The sequence below is a fragment of the Gracilinanus agilis genome, chromosome 6 (assembly GCF_016433145.1).
Source record: "Gracilinanus agilis isolate LMUSP501 chromosome 6, AgileGrace, whole genome shotgun sequence".
NCBI lineage: Eukaryota > Metazoa > Chordata > Mammalia > Didelphimorphia > Didelphidae > Gracilinanus > Gracilinanus agilis.
Window position 1 is genome coordinate 259,438,792 of NC_058135.1, and position 10,997 is coordinate 259,449,788.

The following is a 10,997-nucleotide window of genomic DNA, read 5'->3' on the forward strand; positions in this document are numbered from 1 at the left end:
TGTGTGTGTGTGTGTGTGTGTGTGTGTGTGTGTGTGTGTGTGTGTGTAAGAACTTTTGGTTAGTTTTACTAAACTCCTCTTCCCCTCCCTCCCACTCTCTTCTTTCTCCCTTGATCTCTCTGTGAAACTCTCTACTTTTCTGTTTTTTCCTCTATCTCTTTCCATTTGTCTCTATTTTTCTCTGTCTCTGTCTGTCTCCCTCTAAGCTACTGCCAAGAGACTATAGATAGAGTTTTTCCTGGCATATGATGTTTTAAAATGTAGATAAGGGGACCCACAGAGCCTTCCACGTTTCCCTAAAGCTCTCCTTTTCCATCATTGGTATAATAGGAAGATCGCTGGTCTCAAAGTCAGACCAGGTCTGACATTTACTACCTGTGTGAACCAGGACATCCATGAAGCCAAGTGACCCAGTGGGAAAAGCACTGGCTTTGGAGTCAAATAGGACGCTACTATTTACTATCTTTATGACACGGGGCAAATGATTCAACATTTTAGGGTTTTGGTTTCCCCATCTGTGGAAGAAAAGAGGGTCACTTAGTGACTCTTAAGGCACATTCCAGCACTCCATATAGCCTATGACTTCATTTCCCTTCCAGGTGCCTTGGTTTCCTCATCTGTCAAGTGTAAAGGTCAAATTCAGTCCTTTCCTGGTCTAACCCTATTATCTAACTTCACCTCCCCTGGCCTCAGTTTCCTCAGCTATAAAATGGGGATAATAATACTTACACTCCCTACTCCTCCCAGTTGCTCTGAGGAAAGTTCTTTGTGAATCCTGAAGCATAATAGAAATGTGAGTGGTCATTATTATTACTCACTAAAATAAAATCCATTGAGAATTCTAGATGAAAACAATAAAAGACCAGAAGGGGGCAGTAAAAACAATGGCCTCTGTGGATTCATGAATGCAGAATTCTTGGGTGGAGGATGCACACTGGAAAGAGCTCCTGTATCCCACCAGGATGTTCTCTGCTGAATTATTGTGAGGGATGTTTGATATTCACCTATTTAGTGCTAAGAACACTCAAGTCAACATTTACAAGATGAGGGAAAGGGCTTCCCTGGAGATTTAGAGGTGATGATCTAAAAGACTGCCTGGTTGAATCTTCTTTTACAGATGAGAAAACTGAGCCCTAGAGAAAAGAGCATCCCCCATCTTCATTCATGCACTCCAGTCAAAGTGGCCTTACTGAACCCCTGTCTCCCCAAACCTGTAACACACTCTTTCTTCTCCTGCCCTTCTTAGAGTCCTTTGTTAACATATAAGAAAAACAACTGCTTGATCACATGGGTCAATGGGGATATGAGTGGGGACTTAGACTCTAAGCAATCACCCTAGTGCAAATAGCAATAATATGGAAAAATTGATCAATGACACATGTAAAACCCAGTGAAATTGCTCATTGGCTACAGGAGGGGGGTGGGAGGAGGGGGAGGAAAGAACATGATTCATGGAACCATGGGAAAATATTCTAAATTAATTAATTAAATAAAGATTTCAAATTAGAGTCCTCTGTTTCCTTCCAGAGTTAGTTCCAAGGCCACCTCCTTCCAGACCTTTATAATACCTGCCCTACTCCATCTCCAGATGTTAATGCCTCTCCTTGCCCTCCAATTACCTGTTACTTAATTGTCCCTTATGCCTTGAATGCTCTCCCTCCTCCACTCTTACTACTGACATCTCTGGCTTCCTTTAAGTCCAGACTAAAATCCCACCTTCTACAGACAGTCTTCCCTAATACCTCTTAATTCCAGCTCTTCCCTTCTCTTAATTGTTTCCGAATTCTGTCTATTGTCTATTGCTTGCTTTGTATATATTTGTTTTCGTGTTGTCTCCCTCATTAGATTGCAAACTCCTTGAAGACAGGGATTGTCTTTTGTTCTTTTTGTATCCCCAATGCTTAGCCCAGTGTCTGATCCAGAGATATATAATAAAAATTTAGTGAATTGAAAATTACTTTGCATTTCCTTTGTTCATGCTATATATATTTGATGTATTGCTATGATTAGGATTCTTTTGAGACACTTGATTTTAGGGTAAGATACCAGCTTAATGATTATATCAGGTTTATTGGTTAGAATGGTGTCATAATCAATAAAGTTCTATAGGTCTCCATGGGTCCTCTGGGGACCGAGGATGACCTGAGCTGGTGGCTTAATAAATAGATTTTTAGGTGTTCACTATTCAGCCCCTCCTTTGACCATCCCAAGACATCTTTAATTGGTGAGAGCTAATTAAGAGGTGCTCCATCAGCCTGTCCACCTTTCCTCATCTCCAGGGATGGACAGGTCACATATGCTAAAAAAATCCTACTCTCGTTTTTTTAAGAACCAAAATTCGGTTAAACAGGAAGATGTTCCTTAGGATTTCCAAGGACAACAAAAATGCAAAAAAGCAGCAGGCTGTATGGTATCTTTGACCCAGATCCCAGACATAGGGATACACAGCAATTCTCCCTGATATATAAGAATTAATACAGTATATGAAAAATAAATTCTTACAATGTATATATGTTCCCTCTAATAGTATGAAATCTTCTTGAGGTCAAGAAATGTTGCAGGTTTTTTGTTTGTATCCTCAATGCCTTTCAGTTCCTGGAATATAGTGGGTGGTTAATAAATACTTGTTCCTTGTTAATAAATAAGTAGCAAAACTAGGGCTCCAACTTGGGTTTTCGGCTTCCTTAACCTCTCTAAGTTTTCTTATCTACAAAGCATGGGTAATATGTATATTGCCTGCTTTCTGCTCCAGTGGTAACCGAGGGCACCACAAGTAGATCACAGCAGTCTGGAGCAGACATTCAAGCACACTTAGGTTGTGTGACTTTGGGTAAGTCACTTAACTTCTTGTAACTTCAGTTTTTTTCACATGTAAAATGGTGGTGGGGGAGTTTGGAATTGATGGCCCCCTTTTTATCTATGGCTTTATGAAAAGAAGCTCATCATATTCAGCCTGGGAAAAGGAAGCTTTAGGAAAGGATATGATAGCTGTCCTTAAAGCTGTATAAATGGAGATTTTGAACCTTGGACTTCATCTCCCATAAGTCCCTTAGTATTTCCCAAAATTCTCTTTAATCTCTTCTCCACCTCCACATTTGTGTGGTCACGTTATTGTTTTATGAGTTCTGTAGCTCCTCCCTTTTTCTCTCCCATTCACAAGTGCAGCTGAAGTTAGTTTAGCACCTTTTTCACTCTAGTTTTTTTATGTTAGTTTATTATTAATAAAACTTTATAAAATATATTTAGTTATTGAATGTTAATTTTAAAATCCACAAAGCATGAAAGAGAGATTCGACTTGTTCTGTTTGGGTCTAGTGGAAAGACACAGGAATAAGAGGTAGATAAAAAAGGGAGATACATATAGAGTCAATATTGGAAAATTTTCCCAACAGAGGTCACTTGATAAATCTGGATGAGCTCTGGTCAAGTATATTATAGAAGGAAATGATCAATCAGATTTGGAGATGGAAAAGACCTTGTTCTTTTGTTGTTGTTCAGTTCTTCAATTGTGTCTAACTCTTGGTAACCCAATGGACCACAGCACAACGGTTCTGGCTATCGGGTTTTCTTAGCAAAGATCCTGTAATGGTCTACCATTTCCATCTCCAGTAGATTAAGGCCAATAGAGATTAAGTGACTTGCCCAGATTCACATAGCTAGTAAGTGTCTGAGGCTGGGTTTGAACTCAGGTCTTCCCGATTTCAGGCTCAATTGAGCAAACTAGCTGCCTCTAGAGACATTAAAGGGCATCTGGCCCAACATCATCATTTTATAGAGGTGCAAGTTGATGTCCAGAGAGATGAAGAGACTTATTTAAGGTCATTCAAACAGTAAGTGGCAAAGTTAGAATTTGAACCCAGCACCAGAACTCCCTCCACCAAATCAAATTGCTTTGTCAAGTTTAGGTTGGGTTAGATGGTCTCCATATTTCCTCAGAGTTCTGAGACTCACTGACCTTGGACCTCAGTGCCCCAGTTACAAGGGACCAGGGTAAGTCTTGCTGGAAAGAAACAAAAAAGTGGGAAAGAGAGCTCTAGCTACTTACTCATGCAATCCCCTCCATACCAGCCCCCTCGACATTCAGCACAGTAGAAGCCCTTCACGTAGAAGTCATCCAGAGCACCCCCCCAGGAGCCATTCCGGCAGCTCTTGCAGTTCTCGAAGATGGTGCAACCTGGAACACATTCAAGAAAGACTTGTTAGGGAAAAGACACCTGCACTTTGATATGAGACACAGAGAGAGGTAGGCACTTGAAGAGAAAGAGAGAGACAGAGACAGAGACAGAGAGTCAGAGAGTCAGACAGAGAGGGACAGAGAGACAGAGACAGAGAGACAGAGATGGAGACAGAGACAGAGAGAGAAAGAGAGACAGACAGACAGACAGACAGACAGACATGAAGGAAAGTAGTGATTGACGTCTAGGGAGCTGGGTAAAGAGAAAATCCTAAGCTTTCAGACCTTTTCAAGATATCAGCCAGTCTCAGATGCTCAAATAGATCCATGACTTCACTGATATGAGTATTTCCCTAGCTCAAATGCTGAGTGCAAGAAAAATCTTGGAGTCCTCAAGAAGAACTATTCCTATGAATCTAGTTCAACTCCGCAAGTATTGTCTAAGGGCTTACCATAATAGGCAAAGAACTACAAAAATAGAAATAAATCAGTCCTTGTCCTCCAGGAGCTTACATTCTACTGGGATAAATGTTGCTGGTACACAAAAACATAACTGGAGTAGGAAGAGGACCCTGTCACCTAGAGACATACAAGAAGACTTCTTAGAAGAGTTGATCCTTGAGTTGGGTCTTGAAGAAAGAACAGAATGCTGACCATCCGAGATGAGGGTCTTTGGAGAGCAGGCAGATGGCATGAAACAGGCTTTATTTTCTTCCTTTCTTTCATTAACAGTGTGGGAGGATCATAAGATTTCAAGCCAGGAAGAACCTTAGGGATGATTGAGTCCAGTGCCTTCATTTTACAGATGAAGAAAACTGAGACCCAATGGAGTTAAGGGATGCATCTAAGGTCATGCAAGTAGCAGAGCCAGGAATCGAGTCCATGTTCTCTGACTTCAAATCCAGCACTCTTTCCACTATTTATTCTTCCACACTGGGGGATGGTATTGGCTATGTGTGTATGCATATTTACCCCCTATATTTAAATATTATCTGCAGCATATATGTATATATCTTTGCACATATATCACATAGCTATATATCTGACTATAAATATTGACATCTAAATTTATATATACTAGATATGGATGTGGTATATATATAAATATATAGAGATATATAGAATATATGTATATATGTACATTTCCAATAACCAATCCAATACCATATATATATACACATATAAACTATCTATAAAATCTGTATCTCTAACCTATATTTCTATCTAAATCATCTTTATATCTAACTGACCTATATCATAATTATCATTATCTATCTAATCTATACTTATACCTAAATGTATCTAATCTATCCATAGCTAATTGATATCTAGAATCTAAATCTATTTCTATATCTTTTTCTCTATATGTATATGCATCAAATGTGCCATATATGTCTCTAGAAAGAACTGGAATTCTAAAAGCTAAAGAAAAATTTCCCATTAGCCTCAGAGAAGGGCATAATTGCCCTGGTATGCATTTTTTTCCCTCTGGGGAAATAAAAAAATTGACATGAAGGTGGTGGGCTTCAGCTTACATATCATGGCTGCACAATAGAAAGGACACTAGATTTGGAATCAGAGACTCTGTGTTCAAATCTTGACTTTCCCTATTTCTAACTGTGTGGTCCCAAGCAAGCCATTCATTTCTCTTCAGGAAAACAAGAAGATTAGACTAGATCAGTGATGGGAAAACTATAGCCCACAGGCCAGATGGGGCCCCCTGAAATGTTCTATCCAGTCAGGTGACATTATTCCTAATCTGACAAATACGATGAGTAGGATACAATACAATGAAACTTCGAAAGAGTTTCCTTAGAAACAGACTGAGAGATGAGCATTTCCTTTCCTTTGGCCCCCTCTTTAAAAAGTTTGCCCATCACTGATCTAGATCATCACTAAGGTTCTTCCCAAACTCAAATCTATGAACCTAGATCATTTCATCTCTTTGTATCTCAGTTTCTCCCTCTGTAAAATGAAGGCTCTGGATTTGTGACCTCTAGGTTCACTTCTAGTTCTGAATTGATAACCCCACATTCCTAGTCCTTTCCTCTCAGGAAAGCAGGGTTCCAGCCTTCTAGATAGTTGCCTTCAGTATTGACCCCTTATCACAAATTGATACTTAGCCTTGGGGGAAATTCCAAAGACATCAGAAAAGCTGACATCTGGAAAATATATTTGGAAATCTGCTTTCTTTCCAGGAGAAGCTGCCCCTCATTTTCCAGGCAGTTCAGGGTTCAGCTATAAAGACTTTTTAAGACTTCCCATATGAAAGAATTAGATTGTTCTTGTTTTTGAAGAAACTTGTGGAAATCAAAAGGAGGAAAGGTGTCCCTGTCCACACCAGAAATAAGTGCCATAACTAATATATATTAATATATATTTATATATATTATAATATAATTATTTTTACCGAAGGATGCTGATTGAGGAGGGGCACAAATATTGGCATCTTTCATGTGCATGGTACACTTTGTCCCAACATGTGACATTAAGAGGACCATAAAGTATAGAGGACCACCATGTAGTTCAGCCTCTACTTCCCAACACTTGTGTCAGAGCTTACCTTGCCTCACTTTGATTACATCAAATCAATGAAAATTGCTAGAGTATTAGATAGCCAGGAAATCCACACCATTGGGAATGGCCAAAGGATACAGTGCGGGAGAGGGGAAGGACCTTTGAATTTGGAGTCAAAGATCCTAGTTTTAATTCTCTGCTATTTGCCATATATATAATCTTGGACAAATTATTTAAGCTCTGTGACCCTTAGTTTCCTCATCTGTAAAATGGACTAGATGGACAATAAGGTTCCTTTTAGCTCTAGACCTAGAAAAATATCTATAGTGATAAATACTGTTGTGGAATCCTGGGATTTCTACCCTATGCCCTTCAACTCAACTAAATTTCACTGAACTTTCCTCAAATATGAAAGCACTTATGTTTAGGTCTTCCAGGCATTATCTTTGAGTATCAAATATTGGTTCCCTTACTTGCCTCAGCCTTAAATTTCTCCTATCATCACCACCCATTAGGTGTTGATACTAAATAAGACTTTCAAATGTTCTTCCAATCCTTGAAGACTAGACTTGATGCTCAGAATTAGGATAGAACCTTAGAGATCACCTAATCCAATTTCACCTATCCCATTTTATAGATGAGAACATTGAGGCCCAGAGAGATTAAGCCACTTGCCCTAGATCATGAGGAGCAGAGTATAGATTCAAACCCTTGTGCTCAGATTCCAAATCCAGTATTCCCTTCATCTCATCATGTCAAATAGATACAGCCCACCTTGGAGGAAAAGGAATAGGAAAAATAACATTTGGAGATGTTGCTTAGTTCAAAGATGATGATAGTTCTTTAGTTACTTTACATTTCCATTCAGCTATTTAAAAATGGACCCATCTTCCATTGGCACAAGGAATTGCCAGTGTAGAAACTTCCCCACCAATGAAAATCTTTCATCATCTTCCTGGAAACCTGAGATTCGTCCCTAGGCACTTAGAGATTAAGCCACTTGCTCAGGGTCCAAGGGCTAATATATGCCAGATTCTTTGGTCAGAACTCTATTATCTGCCCTGCCAATCTCACACTCTCTCAGCTTAATTCAACGTCACAAACACTAATGCGGTACTACTATGTCAGCAAGACGATACAGTGGATAGAAATCCCTGGAACTGAAGTCAGAAAGACTGTTCAAATCCTGTCTTAAATACTGACAAGCCATGTGACTCTGGAATAGCCTTTTAATCTCTGACTTCCTCAATTTCCTCATCTGTAAAATGGGAATCATAATAACAATTACCTCCTAGGGTTATTATGAGGATCAAATGAGATTAATTTGTAAAGTGTTTTGAAAACCTCAAAGTACTATATAATTGCTAGCTTATTATTAGTAGTATTACCACCATTATTATTATTCATTGGATATTCTTCACTGAGTTCAGTGTTGGGAATACATAGAGACAATATATATACCCTGTTTTTAATCTTCAACAGACTACAGAATCAAGATTTTCCCCTTGCCCAGAGTTTTGGGCTCTTTCATACCTATAGAGTTCAAGTTGCTTGGAATTTCCTAAGAGAGGAAGTAGATATAGTACTAGATATAGTTAGAGAATCTAACTTTGATCTCCAGCTTTTGCTTTTCATCATCTGTGTTATCTTGACCCAGTTGTTTAAGGTCTCTAAAGCTCAGTCTTCATATCAGTCAAATAAGAGTGAGATCCCTTCCTAGCCCTACATCTCAAGTCTTGGTTCTGCTTGTTTTTAAGCTAGGTGGCACAGTGGATAGAGAGCCAGACCTGAAATCAGGAAGACTCATCTTCCTGAGTTCAAATCTGGCCTCAGACACTTACTAGTTGTATGACCTTACACAAGTCACTTCATCCTATTTGCCTCAGTTTCCTCATCTGTTAAATGAGTTTGAGAAGGAAATGGCAAACCACTTAGCAAACTTTGCCAAGAAAACTCCAAATAGGGTCACAAAGAGTAGAACATGACTGAAAATAATTTAAAATTTCTGAAGTCCTTTGCTTGGGGCTAGGGTATGCCACCACCAGAGGGCAATCACGTTCTTAATTATGGTACCATGATTCAAATTTTCAGGTTTTGGCCAAAGACCCAGTTGCTTACCTGAGAACGAACTGCTTAGCAAACTCACACTTACCTGGGTGAATCAAACAAGAGTCACACTCATTCTCCTCATTCCGGCAGCAAGGAATAGTGTAACCCACCACTTCTTTCTTCCCAGGGCACACGCACTCAATCTGGTCATATTCACAGCACTCCCGGCACATGATATTCCATTCAGCCCCAGGGCAGGCTTCATTGATCACTGTATACTCTGAAACCCAAATCAAAGCAGGCATATGAGAAGAGCCAGGTCAATACTGTAAGTCACTGTGATGATGCTCTCTAGGGTGCTGTTTTCCTGAAAATAAAGTTACTTTAATGCAATTCAACATCTATTAAGCATCTCTTGTATAAAAGGCAAAGTTCTGAGTACTATAAATATAAAGATAAAAATTAAAGACATCATACCAGATAAGCAATTTCAAAATATATACAAGGTAAATAATTTTTTTTTGAGGGAATAGTACTAATAACTGGGAAAAAACCAGGAAAGCGTTTGGCATCAGAGGAAATAGCACCTGAACTGAGTCTTGAGGGAAGCTAGGAATTCTAAGAGGGTGTAACAAGGAGAGACAGCATTCCAGAAAAAAAAAAACATGAAGGACACAGTCTGTGCAAAGGCATGCACATGAGAGGTACAATTCCAGAGATGGGGAACAACAGTAAGTAGGCCAGTTAAACTGGAAAGTAGAGTGTATGAAGAGGAGGAATATGAAATCAGTCTGGAAGTGCAGAAAGGAGCCAGATTGTGAAAGGACTTAAATGCCCAACAGAAGAGCTTATATTTTATCCTGGACTCAATGGGGAGCCAATAAAGTTTCTAGAACAGGAGACAAGTATTTATTAACCATCCAGTCAAGATATTAAAGATACAAACAAAAACCCCAAAACAGAGCAGGGTGCATGAATGAAGTTGGGTGATGTTCTTCTCCCCAGGGTTCACTTTTCTCATCTGTCAAAGGAGGAGATTAAACTAGAATAATAGAGTCAGATTCAGGTTTTAAGGATATCAGTTGGGCGTATTGAGTTCAAATCTGACTTCCGATACTTACTAGCTGTCGTGATCCTGGGCAAGTCCTGTTTGCCTCAATTTCCTCCTCTGTAAAATAAACTGGAGAAGGAAATGGCAAACCAATCCAGTATTTTTACCAAGAAGGCCCCCAAATGAGGTCAGAAAGAAATGGACACAATTGAAATGACTCAAGAACAATAATAACAAACTATATGGAAGAGGGGAGAGACTGGAAGCAGGAGAAGCAAATTTGGAGGTTCATCGTAGTCTTAGATAAAGAGAGGATGTGAGCCTAAAGAAGAGGGGAGGATATGAATGAAAGTAAGGATATAGGTGTGGAGCTGTGGGGAGAGGATCAATAGAACGTGGCCACCAATTATACACACAATAACAAGCAAGAGACCGAGAAGAATCAAGGATGATTTGGAAGTTTCCAGTCTGGATGACTAAAAGAGAAAAAGAAACAGCTTGAACTTCTCCTAGATTATTCCAGGTGAAAAGCCTTTTTTTGTTGTTGCTCTGGCCAATTATTAGGTAACTTTCCCAGAGTTTCAGAGCTTTGTCTCTGGTTCCCCAGCAGGCTGTGCACATGGTGCCCCCATTGCTGATACATTGACAGCACAAACAAGCATCTGAGATTGGGGGAACTGAGATGTAACCTACTTACACCAGGTGTCTTTGCTCATGAGAAAGTGTTCCTTTCTGGGAAGGACTTTTATACAATTCTAAAGATATGTATATTTATAGCATATGTATATCCTTAACTCTAAAAAAAGAAAAGCACCAGCCATATGGTAAAATCCAACTATAGAAATTTCCCATAAGGAGACCCAGCTAGAGGCCTGCCCAATTAGAACACAGGCCAAGTTATGTGGTTTAGATGTCTCTCAGGATCTCTGAAAAGACCTTTTAGGAATGAAGGGGATAAAAGGTGAATCTAGAGAGACTGAGTGGCATCTGGAGAGTTGACAAATACTCCAGCACCGACAGACCACACAATCTTTCCATAGCCCAACCATTAACCCACAAATACAAAGACAAGATTATTTAAGTAAGGGTCTCTTCCTTCCTTCTCAAAGCAACAGAGAGGTTAGAGAGAGCATGGGGACTAGAATGGAGAGAAGTGACTCTGCTGCCCTTCTATCGAGGTCAGACAGGCAGAATGAGTATGGTTGG

The 10,997-nt window shown here is 39.6% G+C and overlaps 1 protein-coding gene across 1 annotated transcript in view; it reads right to left on the reverse strand.

Annotated features, from left to right (window-relative positions):
* Nucleotides 1–9,012, reverse strand: part of PAMR1 (peptidase domain containing associated with muscle regeneration 1) — a 73,866-nt gene extending 64,854 nt beyond the window's left edge. The window contains exons 1-2 of the mRNA XM_044681852.1: nucleotides 8,844–9,012; nucleotides 4,046–4,174 (exon numbers count right to left, since the gene is read on the reverse strand). Coding sequence (XP_044537787.1) covers nucleotides 4,046–4,174; nucleotides 8,844–8,973 — 259 coding nt within the window. The 5' untranslated portion in view covers nucleotides 8,974–9,012. The remainder of the gene's footprint in view (nucleotides 1–4,045; nucleotides 4,175–8,843) is intronic.
* Nucleotides 9,013–10,997: the final 1,985 nt, after the last annotated feature.